Here is a 23251-nt window from a genome sequence, read left to right as displayed (position 1 = left end):
CTACTCTCACAGACACAATTCTTCAACCACTGAACTCTATAGTAACTAGTCCTGTAGGTCTTCAGCTAAATGAGACAGTTTCAAGGGTACTTAATTAAATATACTGCATTTCTGATCTCTCCTCTCCTTACATCAAGGTTATCTAAATAAATCAGTATCAGTAATAGTTATCAGATATTAAGCCCATAACCAAGCCATCTAATTATCTACTAAAATATACTTAAGGGGCACCTGGGTGGCTCAGTTGGTTGGGCATCTACCTTTGGCTCAGGTCATGATCCCAAGGTCCTGGGATTGAGCCCTGCATTGGCTCCCTGCTCAGCAGGAAGCCTGCTTCTCCCTCTCCCTCTGCCCCTTCCCCCTGCTCGTGCTCTTTCTCTAATAAATAAAATCTTTAAAAAAAATAAAAGAAAGAAATAAAATACACTTAAGATTACCTGCATAAGAAAAACTATCCAATTTACCCAACATGTACATTTAAACCTGTATTACTCAGGCTTAATTGCCCCCTACCCTGCTCTAAAATGTCTGCTTTATTTTATTTAATTTTTTGAAGTGTCTGTCTGCTTTATAAGTTGTTGCATTTAAGAAATACAGAAGCCTGGCTTTTTCCCTATAACTTTATAAGGAAAAAGGCACAATATGTAACTAAAGATTTCTACATGTATTGTCGTTTTCTCAATTATTGTACTTTCCAAGAGATAACACACAGTATTTTTCACTATCATTTATATTTAAGTTTATATTAAATTTAGGGTTCTAAATTCAGTATGTTTCTAAATTCTAAAGTTCAGTTTTGAGGCATCTGGGTGGCTCAGTCAGTTAAGCATCTGTCTTTGGCTCAGGTCATGATCTCTGAGTCCTGGGACTGAGCCCCACATCGGGCTCCCTGCTCAGTAGGGAGTTTGCTTCTCCTTCTCCCTCTGTCCCTCCACCCTGCTTATGTTCTCTCTCTCTCTCAAATAAATAAAATCTTAAAAATAAATAAATAAAATAAAGTTCAGTTTCTAAATTATGACTTCGCCACCTTGCCTAAGAAATTCTTCATTTCCTAGAATAAATTTTAACAAGAAGTTAAGCCAAGACCTTTTTGTGCCAGATTTTCTTTAGGCTAACTGTACCTCCAGCCTATTCTAAGTATCTCCCAACCAATCACATCAAGTGGTATCTTATATCAAGTAGTATTCCATACATTTTCATTAATAAATCTTCCACTCTAATCCTCTATCAAGTTCTCTCAAAATAGCCAAGAAAACATCTAACTCTATTGCCCTATTTTGCCATTTCATCAAGAGAAGTTTTATTTTTCATTGGAACACAGAATATTGATGAGTTATTCCATATATCTCTTTAAAGAGGCCCTGTTCTTTTTAAAGACTATTTTTTTAATTTAAATTCAATTAATTAACATATAGTGTATTATTAGTTTCAGATGGTAGAGTTCAGTGATTCATCAGTCTTATATAATACCCAGTGCTCATTACATCATGTGCCCTCCTTACTGTCCATCACCCAGTTACCCCATCCTCTCATCCCCCTCCCCTCCAGCAACCCTCAGTATGATTAAGAGTCTCTTATAGTTTGTCTCCCTCTCTGATTTTGTCTTGAAAGAGACCCTATTTTCAATAATTTTTTTTAGTTTGCCCCCTCATTCCTTTATATAAGGAATGCTGATCATTCAGAGCCAAGTTATGAATGCAGTAAATACAAGTTCAACCTCATACTACCTACTGTAATCAACCTTGTGAATATAAATTTGGGTGGACTGAGCATGATTCACACATAATCAAGATTTATGTTTCATGACTTTCCCACCTACTATATAAATATTTACAGATTTTGTTCTTAACACATCTTTCAAGAAGAGTGAGACTAAACTGTGCATAACTGGAAAAAGGAGAAATTTTACCATTCATCCTGCAAAGAGATATACAAATGGAAGAGTAATATATTCCACAAAGACTGGAAGGAAAGACTTACATTAAACTTAATAGTGGTCCCAGTAGGAGCAGCTGTAAAACTACTCGGCCCAAAGAGGGAGCCAGATGTGCTACCAAAAGGATTGGAGGTTGTATTTGTAGTACCAAAAAGTCCCCCACTGCTAGTACTTGTTCCAAAATCTGTAAATTAGGAAGAAAAATGAGATGGCAACAGTTAAGAATTTAAGAATCTGTAAGATATTTTGGAGTTGGGCTTTCGCACCATAGGAGCATTACTTTCACATCCTCAAATTTTCTATCTTTCATATCTCCCGACCAAGTTCCTTCAAACCTGCTTCATACAGACACATACATAATTCTAGGCTTCCAACTTTGAAGTGAAACAAAATCTGAATCCCTTTGTCAGCTAAGCATCTATAAAGTTCTTATTGGGCAAACCTGGAAGACAAGTGAAAAGAAATAGTACTCTATTTCATCATAAATTTTATCTCATTTCTCCTTTCTTGATAAGACTCCATGCTGAGGGGCGCCTGGGTGGCTCAGTTGGTTAAGCGACTGCCTTCGGCTCAGGTCATGATCCTGGAGTCCCTGGATCGAGTCCCGCATCGGGCTCCCTGCTCGGCGGGGAGTCTGCTTCTCCCTCTGACCCTCCTCCCTCTCATGCTCTCTGTCTCTCATTCTCTCTGTCTCAAATAAATAAAAATAAAAAAAAAAAAATCTTTAAAAAAAAAAAAAAGACTCCATGCTGAATGAACCTTTCTGAAAACATCATAACAGACTTCAAAAGGGGTCACAGTATATTTTATTTACATACATTAAGACAAACACCTACACAACACCAAAAAGTTCAAAACATACAAATGATCCTATTAGAGCAACCAAACAGATTATTATAAAATTTTGCCCAGTAATTTAGAAAAATTAGTAGGCATGTTGATTATTTTTTAGAATAAATCCCGATTGCCTTACTTTTCCAAAAAGCTGAATTTCAAAAAACTTACATAAAAGTGAATTTAACTGGGGCCGCCTGCATGGCTCAGTTGGTAAAGCGACTGCCTTCAGCTCAGGTTATCATCCTGGAGTCCCGGGAATGAGTCCCGCATCAGGCTCCCTGCTCGCTCAGCAGGGAGTCTGTTTCTCCCTCTGACCCTCCCCCCTTTCTCATGTGCTCTCTCCCTCTCATTTTCTCTCTCTCAAATAAATATATAAATAAAAACTTAAAAAAAAAGTGAATTTAACTGTTATCTAAAGAATATATTTTTCAAAGAGAGATATTACTTCTCAAGAAGTTATACATAGGGTGCAGAAATGTCAGTAAGCAATAAAGTTATCTGCCAATATTTAATAGTAAGGGACATCCTAATCACCAATTTAAGAGGAATCAGATTTCACACTGGCCAACTATGTCTTTTCTAAAAACATGTCCTGGGGCGCCTGGGTGGCTCAGCTGGTTAAGCGAATGCCTTCAGCTCGGGTCATGATCCTGGAGTCCCGTGATCGAGTCCCCATCAGGCTCCCTGCTCAGCAGGGAGTCTGCTTCTCCCTCTGACCCTCCCTCCTCTCATGTGCTCTCTCTCTCTCATTCTCGCTCTCTCAAATAAAATCTTTAAAAAAAAACCATCCTAATGTATGGTTTCAAGTAAACAGTCACATCTCTTTTGAATTAGCATGTTAGATTGCATTTTACATTGTTATGGTTAAATATTTCAATACCCCCCAACTTCCCCCCCCCTTTTTTAAAGGTTTTATTTATTTATTTGACACAGAGAGACACAGTGAGAGAGGGAACACAAGCAGGGGGAGTGGGAGAGGGAGAAGCAGGCTTCCCACGGAGCAGGGAGCCTGATGCGGGGCTGGATCCCAGGACCCTGGGATCATGACCCGAACTGCAGGCAGACACATAACAACTGAGCCACCCAGCTGCCCCCCCACAACTTTCCCTTTGTGAAATACTGATAGCTGGCTAACTTATTCATTCTGCTAAGCTTTTGCACTGTGAATGTATCAACTCACAGGGCACACCTGTTCAACTAGTAGTGGCTACCTCAAAGTACTGTGTGGAGAAGTATCCCCAGGCCACATTTAGACTTAAAAGAGAAAGAAACCACCTATTAAAAACATCTGCTGGGGCGCCTGGGTGGCTCAGTCGTTAAGCGTCTGCCTTCGGCTCAGGTCATGATCCCACGGTCCTAGGATCAAGCCCCGCGTCAGGCTCCTCGCTCAGTGGGAGGCCTGCTTCTCCCTCTCCCACTTCCCCTGCTTGTGTTCCCTCTCTTGCTGTGTCTCTCTCTGTCAAATAAATAAATAAAATCTTAAAAAAAAAAAATCTGCTATGCGGCACCTGGGGTAGCTCAGTCAGTTAAGTGTCCAACTCTTGACTTCAGCTCAGGTCTTGATCTCGAGGGTCGTGAGTTCAAGCCCTATGTTGGGCTCCACGAGCCCACTTAAATAAAACAACAAAACATCTGCCACGGATAAGGAATGGAAGAGTAACCATGTCACATCTAGTATCTGTTATTCCTCCTTTAGTCTCTTATACCCAATGTGAAACAGAGGCAAGAAGAAGGTGCCCCTGCAGTACAATATGGCTGACTACATGCATTCCTCCTTGAAATTCTCCTCTCTTAACACCTATGACATTACTCTGGCCTGGCTTTTCATCCACTCTCTGGTCATTCTATGTCAGGAGCCTCTTCCTCTGCATATCCTTTGAATACTAGTGCTTCTTAGATTTCCAATCTTGGAGCGATATAGCCCCTTCCTTTCTAGCCTATTGCCACCTGGTGGAGAAAGGAGGTAAATGAACACAGGAAAAAGAAAAAGAGGGAGGGCGCCTGGGTGGCTCAGCTGGTTAAGCGACTGCCTTCGGCTCAGGTCATGATCCTGGAGTCCTGGGATCGAGTCCCACGTCGGGCTCCCTGCTCAGCAGGGAGTCTGCTTCTCTCTCTGACCCTCCCCCCTCTCATGCTCTCTATCTCATTCTCTCTCTCAAATAAATAAATAAAAACTTAAAAAAAAAAAAAAAAAGAAAGAAAAAGAGGGAGTACATTCAATAAGCAAACCAAACTATTAGACGCAAAAGTCCAATGATGTCCTACTTACTTCCAAAGCCAGTTGGTTTATTTTGCGCAAAGGCATTGTTTTGGGATGAGAAGAGACTGGTCCCTGTACTTGCAGTTCCAAACAAGCTATTTGATGTTCCTGTTGATGTGCCAAACCCAAAGCCAGTGCTTGTGGAAGTAGCTGGCTGACTAAATGAATTAGTACCAAATAATCCTCCTGGATAGATGGAGAGGAAAAAAACAGTTAAATAGATGGACTGGAACCACTAAAGGAAGTCCTATACCAGCTATAAATAAACCACTGTATTCCAAATAAAACCCCTACCTGGTTTGGTCTGTGAATTTCCAAACAGGCCTCCAGTATTGTTGCTAGAACCAAATGCAGATGTTCCAAATGCTCCTCCACTAGTAGTGCCAAAGCCAGTGTCTGAAAAAGCAAAATCCAGGGTCAAAATAAAATCTAAATCAGGTGACCTAATGAAAAGGATTTTAATATTTCTTAACATTTTGTGTTTGAATAGGATCACTGGTCTAATCTGAAAATAATTTTTTCAAAGTTCCATCAGGCTACAAATTACAGAGTTAAAATTAAGCCAGACCTTTTATTCACTGTCCCAGGAGAAAAAAACAAAGTGAAGAGGTGTGACTTTTCAATAAAGTTATAGATGTCGACAGGTTAAAAAAGAGTACCAAGGTAACTAGTGATTGTGAGCTACAGACAAAAGTCAAGTCATCAAAATTAAAGTGTTAAATTCTCTCTAGGCATCATACATTCCAGAGTCACTGGGATGAATGATCCTTCTTTAGGGGAGCACATCAGAATGACCTGGGAAGGTTTTTCAGAATACACATGTTCAGGTTCCAACCAAGATTCTAATTCCATAGTTCTATGACAGGAAATATGTTCAACAACAACAAAAGGAAGGGGCGCCTGGGTGGCTCAGGCTGTTAAGTGCCTGCCTTCGGCTCAGGTCATGATCTCAGGGTCCTGGGATCGAGCCCCTTGTCGGGACTCCCTGCTCAGCAAGGAATCTACTTCTCCCTCTCCCTCTGCCCCCACCCCCGCATCTTGTGCCCTCTCTCTCTCTCAAATAAAATCTTAAAAAAAAAAAATTTTTTTTTTCTCTCTCTGCCCCTCTCCCCCCCACCCCCCGGGCTCATGTGTATGCTCTCTCTAAAAAAATAAAAACGTATTTCAAATACCTTCTATGAATGATCAAAAAAACATGAAAACTCCAAACTTATTTCTATTTTCTTAGAAAATTCTAACAAGATCTTATCCGGTCATTGATCAAAGAGAATTTGTTATAAGACCAAAGTATGAATAAAATTCCTATCTGAAGCTATCAGAATGATGTTTTTTTTTTTTAATTTATTTATTCAAGTATAATTAACACACAGTGTTACATTAGTTTCAGAATCTGTATTTAAGAGTGTTTTTTGGTCTCTTTTTTCTTCATCTGTTTTGTTTCTTAAGTTCCACATATGAGTGGAATCATGGTATTTGTCTTTCTCTGACTTATTTCACTTAGCACTATACCCTCTAGGTTCAACCATGTTGCTACAAATGGCAAGATCTCACTCTTTATGAGTAATATTCCTTTGTATATATACCACATCTTTATCCATTCATCAGTCTATGGACACTCGGGTTGTTCCTATATCTTGGCTCTTGCAAATAATGCTGCAATAAACATAGGGGTGCATATATCTTTTTGAATTAGCATTTTGGTTTTCTTTGGGTAAATAAGCAGTAGTGGAATTACTGGATTGTACGCTAATTCTATTTCTTAATTTCTGAGGAACCTCCACACTGTTTTCCACAGTGGCTGTACATTTCCACCAACAGTGGGAAAGGAAGTTCCTTTTTCTCCACATCCTCCCAGCACTTGTATTTGGGTTATTTCAGCCATCAGATTGGATTTGTTCTTAATAAGAATAGCTTAAGTTTTTCCCCTTCTTTTGTTCTTTTGTAAAACTTACTCTGCCCAAATGTTGAAGTTGTGCCAAAGCCACCAGTGCCACCCCCAAAGGGTGTTCCAAATGACTTATTAAACATCTTCAAAATGAGTCTTTGCTTCAGCAAGCTGAAAGAAGAAAAAATTATCACCTTTTTAAGGACCACAGAATACAATGTAAATTAAAATACAATTTCAAAAATTGTCATTGTACAAGTTTAGTCCCATCCAAACTATAGCATAATGTTCACTCTCATTCAATATCCTAAAACTCTATATAATAAAAGACCTTCTAAAATTGAGCTGAATTATTAGTACCATAATTTAAGGTTAAACTTCATATCCCACCAACAATCATCCCTTATTTAAAACAATGTTTTGTTTTGTTTTTTTAAGTTCCCTTTTAATGAAGATTTTGGGTCCACTATGCCAGATCTAGGAGGTTATCCACAATACCCATTAAAAATTACAATGAAAGGGCAGCTGGGTGGCTCAGGCAGTGAGTGTCTGCCTTCGGTTCGGGTCATGGTCCCAGGGTCCTAGGATCGTGCCCCGCATCGGGCTCCCTGCTCAGCAGGGAACCTGCTTCTCCCTCTCCCACTCCCCCTGCTTGTGTTCCCTCTCTCGCTGTGTCTCTCTCTGTCAAATAAATAAATTTTAAAAATCTTTAAAAAAAAAATTACAATGATATTCTGTTGTCACAACCACCTGAGAAGTTAAAATTTTTGTCAGGCTTTCTTTTCTGTATTTTACATTATAAAAACTTTTTTGCCCTATTTGGGGGGGTATATAAAATGTTGTAATATTAAATGTTCTTTAAACTATGCATGTCCCTCCTACCATCTCCAAATCTGAGATTCTGGTGCCCTGACATTCTCTTTGAGATTACTTCTTAAGACCATTCTTTATGGTCCCCTACTTACCTATCTTTGTCTGGGAACATTACAGAAAATCTTTGGTGAAAATCCCCCACCTCATATGAATGATTCCTCTCCAGTATCTAAACCAGGCACTTAATGAGTTGGACCAAAGTGTTCCAACAAGTACAAAAGTTTGGTTTCCGCCCCTCCCCAGATTTGCATAAAAAAAGTTAATCTATTCAAAAGTAAACACTGTCCCTCTGATAAATTTTCCTTAAACTTAAGGTATCTGCTACCACTTAGCTAGCAGACCACTGAGTAAACTATGTACTTTTTTTTTTTTTTTTTTTAAACTATGTACTTTTAATAAAAATCTCAGGGGGCGCCTGGGTGGCTCAGTCGTTGAGCGTCTGCCTTTGGCTCAGGTCATGATCCCGGGGTCCTGGGACCAAGCCCCACATCGGGCTCTCTGCTCAGCGGGAAGCCTGCTTCTCCCTCTCCCACTCCCCCTGCTTGTGTTCCCTCTCCCTGTGTGTCTCTCTGTGTCAAATAAATAAAATCTTAAAAATAAATAAATAAAGATAGATAAAAAATCTCAGAAAATAGCCAATCATACTTATCTGGATTTTGTGACAGGATGATTTTTCTATTATATACACATTGATGGAACAGTTTTTTCTTCTAGTAAATCATACCTCATTCATATAATAGAATCAAACACTTAGAGGTGCTCCCCACAATGTTCTAGTGTTCCTTCAGTACTTCCAGTTATTCTAATAACCAAAACATTTTGTGCAACACTGGAAAAGATGAAGCTGTCCCTAAATACCTAATGGTTTTACAAAAATCAACATTCTGTCCCCTAAACTCCCCCCAGGAAAAAATTCCAACACTTAGTTCTTTATCCCAACATCCAGGAATTTAATAATTCCAATTAAACAAAGCTCACTGAAACCAGTGGTTCAAGAGAGCCATATCAGAATTAGCTAGCAAGCTTTTCAAAAATAAAACCCCCCAGGCCCCATTCTAGAAATGAGGACCAAAATGTCCAGGGTTGGGATGTAGACATTTGTATTTTGAAAGGCTCTTAAAATGATTCTAATGCATTCTCTTGGAACCAGAGGCTATATTTCACATAAACATCATTTCTCTTTTAGTAATGAGATCTGCTTGAAGTTTCCTGCCTTCTCAATTTAACAGGTGTCACGAAGTGTACAGATTGAGCCTTTACCCTATTAACTGGTGACTCTCCTTTCCAGGGAAAATATTCTTGGAAGTACTTAACAGAAGTCTAGACCTTTGTGGCTCTATCTATGTATTTGTTTTTCAACAGTTCATTTGGAATGACAGTTGTGCTAGGGGTTAGATGTCTAGACCATTTCATTTTGACTGCAATCTCTCTCATACTGCTGTCTTGAGTCACAGCCCCATCACATCCACTTCACTCTGTTGACTACATTTTTTGACCCATCATCAGCACAGCAAAAACTGAGTAATAGTTATTACACTAAATTTGCCATCCATTTTCTTATTCATCCCCACAACCAGCCATCTGTTCATGTACATCTGACATCTATACAGCAGATGTATCAGGATTCAGAAGCTAAGTAATAGTTTTTTCTCTGTGACAGTCATCCTCCTATTGAAGATTTTAGAGTTAATTTGGGCACTAGGTTCTACAGACCAAATCCATAGCTCCTAACAATCAAAATTTGCTTCTTAATATTCTTATCCTAATAGGGGCGCTTGGGTGGCTCAGTCAATTGAGCGTCCAACTATTGATCTCGGCTCAGGTAATGATCTCATGGGTCATGAGATGGAGCCCCACGCTGGGCTCCCCAGTTACCGGGAAGTTAGCTTGAAATTCCCTCTCTCCCTCTGCCCCTCCCCCTGTTCTCTCTGGGGTGCACACTAAGATACATAAATAATCTTTTTTTTTTTTTAAATCTTATCCTGGAGTGCCTGGGTGGCTCAGTCGGTTAAGTATCTGACTCTTGATTTCGGCTCAGGTCATGATCTCAGAGTCATGAGATCAAGCCCCCCATCGGGCTCCGTGCTCATCAGAGTCTGCTTGTCCCTCTCCCTATGCTCCTCCCCTGCTCGTGCTCTCTCTTTCTCTCTCAAATAAAATCTTAAGAAACATAAAAATGTAAAAAATTTAAAAATCTTATCCTAACATAAAAACCTAACATCACACATATTTCACAAAGGGATTTTAAGTAGTAATAAAATATCCTAGGAAACACCTGTTTATAAGCTCTTATACATTATCCCACAATCCTAAAATGATATTATGCATCACTGTATTTTAAGGATGAGAAAACAGGATCAAGTGTTTACCGAGTTTCCCAAGGTCAAAGAAGTAATAAGTGGTAGAGCCCCAGTTTAATCTATCTTCTGACTTCCCATGGACACCCTCAATCCTAGGAGGGAACATACTAAGCAACAAACAAGAACATGTTTAGTATTAAGGAAATTCATTTCATCTGTTCCAGACCCAAGAACAAGGGACAACGCAGGGACCAAATCCAATTTGGACTCCTGGAAAAAAAGCTTCTCACTCAAGCTCAGCCTATCTTTTCGAGGATCTGGCCATGATGAGCTTGGCTTAGTCTTAAGCCTGAGCATACTGGGATTTAAGTGTTTAAAAAAAAAATTATCACCATGGAAATAAACTAGGATTTTGGAAACAGCCTCATGATTTTTATCATAATTGCTAGAAATTAAAGAATGGCTAATACAGTTAACCTTTTGTCCTTCAAACAAATCATTTTGACTATGCTATGAAATGTCAGTGACTCAATGAAAAATGTCCCATTCACTAGACTTTCCCTTTCTAAACCTACTAATTCATTCTTCAAAACCTAGCTCAGTGGGTGCCTGGATGGCTCAGTCAGTTGACAGCCCTCTTGGTTTTGGTTCAGGTCCTAATCTCAGGGTCATGAGATTGAGCACTGCCTCAGGTTCCACACTCAGCGTGGAGTCTGCTTGAGATTCTCTCCCTCTCCCTCTGCTCCTTCCACTGCTCATGTGTGCACATGTGCTTTCTCTCTCAAATAAAATCTTAAAAAACAAAAAACCTAGCTCAAGCGTCATCCCTTCCATAAGCTTTCATAGCTCCTTCTAGCAATTAGTCAGTCATTCCTCTGAGCTTACACAACACATGATTCATTTATAAGTATTAATCTTGACTCTGACTCTTTATGGTGGACACTGTGATAATACCAAATACCTGGGATTTGTAGTCCCAGCTGCTGAGCAGTACTACCAAAAGTTAACACTCAGCTGTTGATCCTCTTCAGAACTGCCTCCACTGTAAGAGTTGCCTTACTCAGTGTCATATCCTCTTCCTAGGGTAGTCCATATGCAAAATCAGGGCCTTTCACCCCAACTTAATCTAATTCTGAAGGGTGTTCCCAGCTTCACATTCTCCACAGGATTGGCTGAGGCCTTCATTAAGATAGTATCACAACTCAATTTCTCCCTCAGCCCATTCCTCTTCTCTCCCAAGGTGGTGATCCCAAAGCACTCTGTAACAAAACTCATGCAACACTCTCTCTAATTCAGAGTCTACTTTCCAAGGAGCTCAACCTTTGAAACCTCCAACCCTCCCCAATACACAATAAACTTCTCCAGGATAGAGACAGTATCATTGGTTTACTATCCCAGAAACTAACAAAGGGTCTGAAACATATACAGTTGACCTTTATTTTTTTTTTATTTTTATTTTTTAAGATTATTTATTTATTTATTCATTAGAGACAGAGAGAGAGAGGCAGAGGGAGAAGCAGGCTCCCAAGGAGCAGGGAGCCCGATGCGGGACTCGATCCCAGGACCCTGAGATCATGACCTGAGCCGAAGGCAGACGCTTAGCCATCTGAGCCACCCAGGCGCCCGGTACAGTTGACCTTTAAACAATGCAGGTTTTAGAACTTCTGGTGCCCCCAAAACTTAAGTACCTAATAACCCACTGTTGACTAGAAGCCTTACCAATAACATAAATAGTTGATTAACACATATTTTGTATGTTATGTACATTATATACTGCATTACAGTAAAGTAAGTTACAGAAAAGAAATATTAAGAAGGTCATAAAGAAGAGAAAATACATTTATAGTGCTGTACCATATTTATTGAAACAATTCCATGTGTAAGTGGACATGTGCAGTTCAAACCCTTGTTGTTGGAGGGTCAAGTGTACTCATTTTCTAAACTAATGACAATAACCACTAATGTGTTTTTTAAACAAAGGCTGTATGATCAACGTATTTTAGAAGTAACTTCTAACTTAAAATCAAGTGTGATGAATTCTCAGAACAAAAGGAAACCATGAAAGGGAAGATTCTTGGTAGAATTTGTCATTTAAGAGGTTGCAAAAAGGAAGAGATCACAAAATGGCTGGATACAACCAGCAAACAGTTGTTTGGTTTGTTATATATATGGTCTATTTCACATATATATGTATGCATGTATGCAGAAATGTTTATGTATGCATTTATATTATCTCAAACTAGCTGATAACATTTAAAATAGGGCTAGGTCAGAAAAACATTTTGAGTTTGAGTTTGTAACTTCTGATATAATCAGAGGAAGGACCCATACATTTAAAACTGGAAGAGCAGTAAGTGCCAGGAAGCACAACAGGAAGTCAAATGTAGGTCAGAATGTGAATAGGAAATATGAGGAAAAATTTGTGGGGAATTAGAATGTGAACTGGACCTTGGGGGACTAGAAAGACAAGAGAGGAAATAAGCATCAGGATAAATAAGGTACACAGATAAGAATGGGTATTTGTGTACTTATCCTATCTGGCCTTGTGTTTTAACACCAAAGCTCAGCTTCCCTCATATGATAAGGATATAATAAATGAACTTATTAGTTCATTAGGTAGATGTCATTAACCTTAAATTATCCAACTACAGAAGTAAACCAGAGCACTCTGCTACATATGTAGCCAGGATACGGTATCAAGAATAGGACACCACCAGAATATTTGGACAAAGTTATCCTAGAGAGTTATTTCAAGTAAAAGATGTTTAATGAAAAAAAGCAAACTGCAAAAAGATACATTTGGCAGATTATGTAAAATAGAAAAGACAATACACTCTTATTCATAGTAAGAGTAAAAAGGAAGACTAGAAGAAATACATGAAAGTGGTGGCCTCTAGAGAAAGGCAGGTAAATGGTATCTGGGACAAAGAATTCAGAGGACCCAAACTTTTCCATCATGTTTATTTCTTCTATTACCAGCAACAACAACAAAAAAGATCTAGAGGATGCAGATAATCTGCACTATTTTTCTATTAAAGAAAAAAAAAAAAAAGCTTTCCAGCCCCGGCCCCAGACGTAGCAGCCGCCGAGGTGTTGATGCCCAAGAAGAACCAAATTGCCATTTATGAACTCCTTTTCAAGGAGGGAGTGATGGTGGCCAAGAAGGATGTCCACATGCCCAAACACCCTGAGCTGGCAGACAAGAATGTGCCCAACCTTCACGTCATGAAGGCCATGCAGTCTCTCAAATCACGAGGCTATGTAAAGGAACAGTTTGCCTGGAGACATTTCTACTGGTACCTTACCAACGAGGGCATCCAGTATCTCCGTTATTACCTCCACCTGCCCCCCGAGATTGTGCCTGCCACTCTGCGTCGCAGCCACCCTGAGACTGGCCAACCACGGCCCAAAGGTCTGGAGGGAGAGCGACCTGCAAGACTCACACGAGGGGAAACTGACAGAGACACCTACAGACGAAGCGCTGTGCCCCCTGGTGCCGACAAGAAAGCTGAGGCCGGGGCTGGGTCAGCAACTGAGTTCCAGTTTAGAGGCGGATTTGGTCGTGGACATGGTCAGCCACCTCAGTAAAGTTGGAGATGTTTTGTGTTGAATAAATTTGTAGCCAGAAAAAAAAAAAAAAAAAGGTAGGGGTGCCTGGCTAGCTCAGTTGGTAGAGCATGTGACTCTTGATTTTGGCTCAGTCATGATTTGGGGTTGTGAGATTGAGCCCTGTGTCTGGCTCTGTGTTGGGCATGGAGCCTGCTTAAGATTCTCTCTCTCTCAGGGCGCCTGGGTGGCTCAGTCGTTAAGCGACTGCCTTCGGCTCAGTCATGATTCCAGGGTTCTGGGATTGAGCCCTACATCGAGCTCCCCGCTCCGTGGGAAGCCTGCTTCTCCCTCTCCCACTCTCCCTGCTTGTGTTCCCTCTCTGTGTGTCTCTGTCAAATAAATAAATAAAATCTTAGAAAAAAAAAAAAAAAAGAGGCGCGCCTGGGTGGCTCAGTCGCTGGGCATCTGCCTTCGGCTCAGGTCATGATCCCGGGGTCCTGGGATCGAGCCCCGCGTCGGCCTCCCTGCTCCACGGGAGGCCTGCTTGTGTTCCTGCTCTCGCTGTGTCTTTCTCTGTCAAATAAATAAATAATCTTAAAAAAAAAAAAAATTCTCTCCCTCTGCCCCATCCCCCTCACGCTAGTGATCTCCCCCCCCTTAAAAAAAAGGGGGGGGAGTAATCCTAGAGATTGCTATGTGTGGAACTTCTAAATCTATTCAAGTTCAAAGGCATATCAAAAAAAAAAACTTTAGGGCGCCTGAGTGGCTCAGTTGGTTCAGCCACCGCCTTCGGCTCAGGTCATGATCCTGGAGTCCCGGGATTGAGTCCCTCATCGGACTCCCTGCTCGGCGGGGAGTCTGCTTCTCCCCCTGACCCTCCCCCTTCTCATGCTGTCTCACTCTATCTCATTCTCTCTCTCATATAAATAAATAAAATCTTAAAAAAAAAAAAGTTTAAAGGCATATCATACATTCAAGTCTTTATCCTTTTAAATATATTAACCTGGCCCAAACGGAAATACTAGCTAACATTTGAATTCTTACTATGTCCCAGGCACTGGCCTAAGTACATTTTACAAATTATCTTATATAAACCTCCCAAGAATCCAAAGAGGTAGGTATTTTGATCCCTATTATACAAATGGTGAAATTGAGCATGATCACAAAGCTACTTTTGACTATTAGCTGTGCGTAGAGAGCCCAGAACTCCTAGAGAAAGAACACTGACAACTAAAAGGAAAAATGACTTTACATTCACTATAAATAAGAAAGCTATAGGGACCCCTGGGTGGCTCAGTCGGTTAAGCTGCTGCCTTAGGCCTGGGTCATGATCCCAGGGTCCTGGGATTAATTCCCGCATCGGGCTCCTTGCTCAGCAGGGAGCCTGCTTCTCCCGCTCTCTCCCCCGCTGCTTGTGCTCTGTCAAATAAATAAAATCTTTAAAAAAAAAAATAAGAAGGCTATAAAACCAAAATTTGGCAGTATTAATCCAGCACTATCAGGGGAAAGAGACATTTCTCTGGCAAACATGACAGTTCTAATCATCAGAAAGGTAACTGCTCACTCTTATGGAATGACAATTTATGTGGCCTAGATGAATTTTTCTGAAAAGATTAACCACTTTCTTTATGGATGGATGTACTTATACTCACTGCAAAAAAAATTTTTTTTGTAAGACATATTAAGAAAGAAAAAATTGGGCGCCTGGGTGGCTCAGTTGGTTAAGCGACTGCCTTCGGCTCAGGTCATGGTCCCGGAGTCCTGGGATCGAGTCCCACATCGGGCTCCAAGCTCAGCAGGGAGCCTGCTTCTCCCTCTGACCCTCTCTCCTCTCATGCTATTTCTCTCTCTCTCTCTCTCAAATAAATAAATAAATAAAATCTTTAAAAAAAAAAAAAAAGGAAAAGAAAAATTGCTGGGGCACCTGGGTAGAGCATGCGACTCTTGATCTCGAGGTTGTAAATTTAAGCCCCACACTGGGTGCAGAGATTACTTAAAAATAAAAAAATAAACAAACATAAAAAATAAGGGGCATCTGGGTGGCTCAGCTGGTTAAGCAAATGCCTTCAGCTCAGGTCATGATCCTGGAGTCCCAGGGTTGAGTCCCACATCCGGCTCCTGCTCAGCAGGGAGTCTGCTTCTCCCTCTGACCCTCTCCCCTCTCATGCTCTCTACCCCAAATAGATAGATAAAATCTTAAAAAAATAAAAAATAAAAATTGCCGTTCAAGCCTCACTATTCCACAACTGTCCCAGATTAGACCCTTCAGACTCTTTATCAGTATAAAAACACATCCCCTTCCCCTCCCCCTTTCCAAACCCAATTACGTAAACTAATGCCTCCCAGCTGCTTTTAGTTATGCAATATATTTGTTGTCATACCTGCCACTTGAGTATATGAACTGTTTGCTGCTCTGGTAAAAAGCACCTGGATTTTGCTCAATTTCTTCCATTAGGGTGTAAATTAATTTAAAATAATCTATATTATTTAATAGAGCTCCTTTCCTCACAGTGCTGAGCAATATTTTCATTCCCTTAACATAATCTTCATTTGACAAACAGAAGTAGTGAAAAGAATACATCAACTTTGGAGTAAGACAAATCTGTATTTAAAACTCTCCACCACTTACTATCTTTGCAATTCTCTGTAAATCTAAAATTAACTCAAAATAAAAAGTTAAAAAGGAATTTAAGAAACCCTGCCATTTGCTACTGTGTAACTGTACTTGTCATGATATTCAACCTCTTAGACCTCTGTCTACACTTGAACAGGGATTTTCCAGCCTACACTGAAGGACAAAGATGCCTCAAACTACAGCTCCTCAAAAGCTTTGTTTGTTTTTAAAGATTTTTAAATTTTTTAAAGTAATCTCTACACCCAAAAGCAGGTTTTTCTTTAGCTTTTCAACAAATATTTTTACAATATTTTTAGTTAGAAAAATGCACATTAATTTTCCCTTGCTCTAAGCCTTGACTGCTCAATGCCTAGCTAGAACACCATACATAAAATGATTTCCCAATACTTCAATGTCCTCTACTGACCATTTAATACAACCATAAAATACCACTGTAAACAACAAAAACAAACACCCACTCCATACACACACTGAGGTCACTTTGATCATTCATTCTCTTCCACTCATCTCACATCCCTAGTCTCATTCCCAGCAAGTCACCTTTAATCTACAAATCCATTCACCTATTTCTTAAGAAGCTTAGTCCACCAAGAAAGCTTAGGTGTGGGGGCACCTGTGTGGCTCAGATGGTTAAGCGTCTGCCTTCTGGCTCAGGTCATGATCCCAGGGTCCTGGGATCGAGTCCCACATCGGGCTCCCAGCTCAGCGGGGAGCCTGCTTCCCCCTCTCCCTTTGCTGCTCCCCCTGCTTGTGTTCTCTCTCTCTGTCTCAAATGAATAAATAAAATCTTAAAAAAAAAAAGCTTAGGTGTGTAGATACCACAGGTCAAAGGAGCATGTGGAAATAAATAAGGTATGAAGTGATGAGTGAGTGCAACATGCATTCATGAAGGATTGAACTGTTCCCTTCCTGAACAAGAGTCCTAATTCAGTCAATTCTTTCTTCCCTTAATTAGTGGTTTTCAAATATTTTTAGCTACGGAACCCAACACATAAAACAGACATAAGCAGAAGCTGCTCTCGCTGAAGTAAAGAGGAATAGGTGAAGTAGTGCTTTCAAAGAACCAATGTGAAAAATCATTGTCCTTCCTAGTGATTCTGAAAGTGAGGTCTGAAGGCCCCTAAAAGTCCTTGAATCCTCTTCCAGGGTGTCCATGAAGTCAAAACTATTTTCATAATAATACTAAGACATTATTTACCTTTTTTTTTTTTTAACTGTACTAACCTCAGCACTGGGGTGCAAAAGCAATGGTGTATAAAACTGCTGGACCCTGAGCATGAATCAGGACAATGACCCAAACTATAAAACAGTCACTGAATTCTTCACTGCCACACACAACACACACAAAAAATACACTTTCACTTGAATGCCTTTGATGAAGTTGTAAAAATTAGTGATTGTATTAATTCTTGACATTTCAGTACACATTTTTTAAATATTCTGTGGTTATTGTTTGAGATGAAATGGGAACTACTCAAAAGCACTTCTGTGTATGGAAATACAAGGGCTATCTCAAAGAATAACACCTGTGTGATTACCTTAGAAGGCTGAACCAGCTGATTTTTCATGGAACACCATTTTTACTTCAGAGAATAAATGACAAAACTATGGTTATTCAGATTTGAAATGAAAATTAGAATTATGTCTGCCACTATGAGCTTATCAGCTCATTCTTTTTTAAAGGATTTTATTTATTTGACAGATAGAGACATAGCGAGAGAGGGAACACAAGCAGGGGGAGTGGGAGCACGAGAAGCAGGCTCCCCGCCGAGCAGGGAGTCCGATGTGGGGCCTGATCCCAGGACCCTGGGATCATGACCTGAGCCGAAGGCAGATGCTTAACGACTGAGCCACCCAGGCGCCCCTTGTCAGCTCATTCTCAAAGGACTTATCTGATGAGATGGGTGAAAATGTTAACTGTATAATTAAATCTGTCAACATTGGGAAGAGCTACATAACCCAGTGAACCAATGATTTCTAAACAACCAATGTATGATGTCATAAAATCATGCATGAGTAAATATCCATTCAAAGTGCAAGACAAACCAATGAATTTTAATGTAACACCGGACTAAGTTCAAGAATATGGCTTCAGGGCGCCTGGGTAGCTCATTCAGTTAAGCCTCTGCTTCAGCTTGGGTCTTGATCCCAGAGTCCTGGGATCCCCTGAGTTTCGCATGGAGTTCTGCATCGGGCTCCCTGCTCAGCGGGGAATCTGCTTCTCCCTCTCTCCCTCCCTCCTGCTCTGTGTGTGCGTGCGCTCTCTCTCAAATAAATAAAATCTTTAATAATATGGCTTCAGATTCCACACTGCAACAAATTTTTAGAAACATCTGAGTGTAGGGGCACCTGGGTGGCTCAGTTGTTAAGCGCCTACCTTCGGCTCAGGTCATGATCCCAGGGTCCTGGGATCGAGCCCTGGATCGGGCTCCTTGCTCCACGGGAAGCCTGCTTCTCCCTCTCCTACTCCCCCTGCTTGTGTTCCTGCTCTGGCTATCTCTCTGTCAAATAAATAAATAAAATCTTAAAAAAAAAAATTCCTCTTTTCCATCTACTTATCTGTATGAGGCTGGGATTTTCTTCCCATACTTCAACCGAAACAACTTATCAACTGTGAATGCAAAAGATCTGCAAGTCCAGTGATCTCCTACTAAGCCAGACATCAAAGAGATTTACAAACACGTAAAACGCCACCACCCTTGTCACTAAATTTTTTAGCAATTTTTCACAAAATTGTTATATTAACAAATGAGTTTATTATTTTTTAAGTCAATATTATCTTTTAAAACTTTAATTTCTAGTATAGTAAATATGAGTAGATATAACCCACATAACAAAAGCTGTCTGGAATCTTCAATAATTTTTAAAAGTATAAAGGAGTCCAAAGACCTCAAATTTTGACAACTGCTATACTAGACTATTGTTATAGTCTTCTAATTCATCTGCCAGACTCGAGTTTCACATCTTCCAATTTACCCTACTACCCACCAGCTTAAACTCACTGTATCAGACTTAGCTAATTAGAGCTGTATTTTAATAATTTTTATTTCTCTACTACAAAACTGCAATTACGCTGAATTAAGTACAAACTCTTCAATATGACAATTCGCAGTGTCACTACAATGGGACAAGACTCCAATCAATGCATGTAACTGTATCAGTGAAATGGAAAGATAATGGAATCCCACAGCACCACATTTAATTACATCAATTCAACTACAAACTCTTTTTGCCCTCTTCCACAAAAAGAGAAATAAATATTGCTTTATTTTCCCAATGGCCTATCCCCTTTCAAACAAGACCTTGATTTCTATCCCAGAGAAAGGGAGGCTACCACAAAAATAAAAGAGACTCTAGGACTCTTAGCTTTTCAGCTTCCTGAAACAATTCCAGATTTTAATAACTTTAAAGGACACTCTATCAAGATGCAATTTATTAGGGGCACCTGGGTGACTCAGACGGTTAAGCGGCTGCCTTCAGCTTGGGTCGTGATCCCAGGGTCCTGGAATCGAGCCCCACAGGCCCACATCGGGCTCCCTGCTCAGCAGGGAGCCTGCTTCTCCCTCGGCTTGCCGCTCCCCCGCTTGTGCTTGCTCTCCTCCCCCCTCTGTCAAATAAATAAAATCTTGAAAAAAAAGAAAAAGATGCAATTTATTAGCTGACTTTACAAGCACACACCAGGCAAGATAAAGTTATGGCATTACTGAAATATTGGTAATGTTTTCTCAAAAGCAGTGATCTCTCAATCAGGGCAATTTTGCCTCCCAGTGGACATGTGACAATATTTGGAGACCTTCCTAATTGTTACAACTCGGGGGGGGGGTGTTATGGATATCTAATGGGTAGATGTGGGGAACGCTGCTGAACACCCTACAATAAGCTCCCAGACAAAAAGAATTATCTGGCCCAAAACGTCAACAGTGCAGAGGCTGAAAAATCTTCTCTAGAGACATGCTATGCCAAATACTTAGGCATAATACCAAACCCAAAGAAATGCACCAAATTCTCAAGAAACACTGTATACATACCTTACCTCTACTACCTATGTTGTTAAATCTCCTAAAATTTCTTAGTCCCCTAACCTTACGACAAATTGCATAATTACAGATGTGCACTGTCAGAAATTAAACATCACAACTTGTATCCCTTAATTCTTAGGTTAATTGCTACAATAAAAATATCACAATAAAATAATATACCCAATTTCTTCCAAGCTGTGAATTTGGTTCCCTAAAAGTTCTATCTGTTCTTAGCTATCTAGGAGCTAGTAGACACGAATAAAGTCAGGTACCAAAGTACCATGTAATGTATGAACGGTATGAGTCCTCTTATCTAGGCTCCGTTTTTCCGGAGCACACATATACCCAGTCTCTTTACAGACTATTTTTAGGTTTAGCTGTTCCGTATTTGTTTATCCCTTCAAGTAAACACTGAATGCCTACTATGTGCCAAGCAACCTGAATACAAAGATAAGACAGGGGCGCCTGGGAGGCTAGTCGGTTAAGCATCCAACTCTTGATTTCGGCTAAGGTCATCATCTCAGGATTGTGATTCTGAGCCCCACATGGCTCCGCACCAGCAGGGAGTCGGCTTGGATTCTCTTTCTCTCTCTCCCTCTCCCTCCTTCCCTCTCTCTCTTTCCCTCTTTCTAAAATAAATAAATAGGGTGCCTGGGTGGTTCAGTTGGTTGGGCAACTGCCTTCGGCTCAGGTCATGATCCTGGAGTCCCGGGATCGAGTCCCGCATCGGGCTCCCTGCTCGGCGGGGAGTCTGCTTCGCCCTCTGACCCTACCCCCTCTCATGTGCTCTCTTCTCTCTCTCAAATAAATAAAATCTTTAAAAAAAAAATTAAATAAATAAATCTTAAAAAAAGATAAGACAAATATATTTTACCACAGTCTAGTAAGATAAACAGCTAAAATACAAAATGATCTGTGCTATAAATAGAAGTATCAAATAAGTGTTATGGAAGCTTGCAGGAGACAGAATGCCAGGAAAGGCTTCCCAGAAGAGGGTGATGCTTGAACTGAGAAAATGTCACAGAAAATATACTCTGTTCACATCTATGTGTTTAGACTACTGTACTCTTCTGCTCTTACACACTAGTTTTCAGTTTTTGCTTTGTCATCTAAACAAGAACAAAGTGACGATCTCACCAGTGTGAACAGACCAAAGTGGCGACTTTTTAATTCAATTTCCTCAAATCTTAATGAAGAGTGAAAAAAATAATTCTATCAAAGTATTTCCCAGTACCTCCAATTTGTCCAAGTTCTGGTTTTGTTTTTTAATGTCCTAACTTCTTCCACCAAGTAAACATATCATCTGTCACCCAGTTAACAAGCACTTCCCTTTATAAGACTGTCACAGGGAATGATCACTGCTCTTTTCTTTCTTCCAGTTAGTTTCTTCTTCCATAGTTTCACTTTCTCACCTTATCCTACTACAATACTTTGAATTCAGTACCAAAGGAGCCATGAGTGTAAGAACCACAAAATTACCACTGCCTATCTAAGTTTTGTCTGTACTTCCTGCTTCCTATTCCAATACTGTTATGAGTCACGAATTGGATTCTTTCTTCTGAATCCCCAGCAGCTGACACAAATAAAAATTTCAGATTTGGAATAGGAAATTAGCCAGACATGTAGTCTTATGGATTCGTTTCCAATACATTTACATCACTGACATTCTTCCGCCAACTTTTTAGTTCTCACGGTTTAGGTTACGGTACCGCAAAGGAAGCTTCTGCCTTTACACAAACAGAAGTGGTACCAACCAGATCGGAAACGCTATCAAAGACTGCTTCTAACTACCGAATGCTCCCCGCCCCCAACCTCCAGAGGGAACCTTCAAATAATGGGAGGCTGGAACACCCAGGAAGAGTGATACAGGAGAAAAATTTCTAGACTGAGTCACATCTGGTATTGGCTAATCCCGTCCGTTCTCTGGACCTCAGTTTCTCCATCTGTAAAACTTGCACGTGATGTACGGTAGGGGGATTGGCTTAATTTCTAAGGTCTCTATGGCCATAGTAATCCAGAAATCCCATCTTTCTCCTCATCTAGTTTTACATGGAACACGTGGGAGGACAGAAAATAACCTTTTACTCCACTAAACCGACCTTAACTCTCAGATATTATTTTAAAAAGCTAACAAACTCCCGACCCACCCACCCTAAACCTCGGGCTACAAATTTCCCCCGTGGAGACGCCAAAGGCAAATTAAAGCCCATCCAGCACGATGGTCAAGGAAGTGCTAGGGAGACCCTACTCAGGGTACTAAGACGCTGCCCCCGCAAAGGGCCCGCCCACCTAATCACCGTCGGGCAAACGAAGGAGTACCACCAGATACATGGACGCTCCCTCCGCGTAGGCTGCCACGGGAGACCCCGGGGCACAGACTCCACGAATCTCGATTCTCTCCTAGCGCCCAAGAGCCCAGCCTCGGGGCCGCAGGGTAGCGCGCCCCGCCCCCTCCCTCAGGGCAGAAGGTGCGCGCCGGGGCGCGAGACTTCCGCGCGGAGGGCCTGGGACGCCCCGCGCACCCGCCCGCCCTGAGGGGAGGAGGAGCCTGTCGGTCCGGGGCCGCCACCGCCTGGGTTCCCGACTTACCGCGGTGCGGCAGGAGAAGGAAGTGTCAGGAGTGAAGGCCTCGGCCCGTCCGCCACCCGCCGCTCAGAGAGCAGCGCGCGGCCGCCACGAAACCGTCGCCGCCGCTACCACCACCGCCACCGACCGCCGCTTCGGGCGCAGCGCGCAGAGGGCCCGACTGCGTCACACGCCGCCCGCCGTCAGAGGCTCGCTCCGGGCGCTCCGCCCTCGCTGTCTGCGCATTGGCAGACGCTTCCGCCACTCTAAGCCCGCCCTGTTATTCATTGGGCAACGAGTCTTTTGAAACCTAACGTGAGGGCGATCTTTGGGAGAAGGGGAGAGGGGGAAGAGGAGGGACATAAGGAGTTACGGAGAGGAAAGGGGAGGGG

General features: G+C 41.2%; 2 protein-coding genes across 6 annotated transcripts in view; one reads left to right on the top strand and one right to left on the bottom strand.

Annotated features, from left to right (window-relative positions):
• The window catches only part of NUP98 (nucleoporin 98 and 96 precursor), a 120198-nt gene extending 97101 nt beyond the window's left edge, over nucleotides 1-23097 (bottom strand). For 3 of the 5 annotated variants that reach the window (XM_034995418.1, XM_034995420.1, XM_034995421.1), the window contains exons 1-5: nucleotides 22884-23097; nucleotides 6986-7089; nucleotides 5328-5429; nucleotides 5043-5219; nucleotides 1981-2120 (exon numbers count right to left, since the gene is read on the bottom strand). In XM_034995418.1, coding sequence (XP_034851309.1) covers nucleotides 1981-2120; nucleotides 5043-5219; nucleotides 5328-5429; nucleotides 6986-7061 — 495 coding nt within the window. In that variant the 5' untranslated portion in view covers nucleotides 7062-7089; nucleotides 22884-23097. Of the gene's footprint in view, nucleotides 1-1980; nucleotides 2121-5042; nucleotides 5220-5327; nucleotides 5430-6985; nucleotides 7090-10160; nucleotides 10695-22883 lie in introns of those variants that run through there. The other 2 variants (XM_034995419.1, XM_034995422.1) reach the window with 2 other exon arrangements.
• On the top strand, nucleotides 13140-13734 carry LOC118004200 (40S ribosomal protein S10-like). The gene has a single exon (XM_034995423.1). It carries the CDS (start codon nucleotides 13188-13190, stop codon nucleotides 13677-13679), a length of 492 nt encoding a protein of 163 aa, XP_034851314.1. The 5' UTR covers nucleotides 13140-13187; the 3' UTR covers nucleotides 13680-13734.
• Nucleotides 23098-23251: the final 154 nt, after the last annotated feature.

Source organism: Mirounga leonina, unplaced genomic scaffold, assembly GCF_011800145.1.
Source record: "Mirounga leonina isolate KUSES-001 unplaced genomic scaffold, KU_Mleo_1.0 Mir_92, whole genome shotgun sequence".
NCBI classification, from domain to species: domain Eukaryota; kingdom Metazoa; phylum Chordata; class Mammalia; order Carnivora; family Phocidae; genus Mirounga; species Mirounga leonina.
Note: the sequence above shows the minus strand (reverse complement) of the source record. Positions and strands in the feature narration are given on the sequence as shown.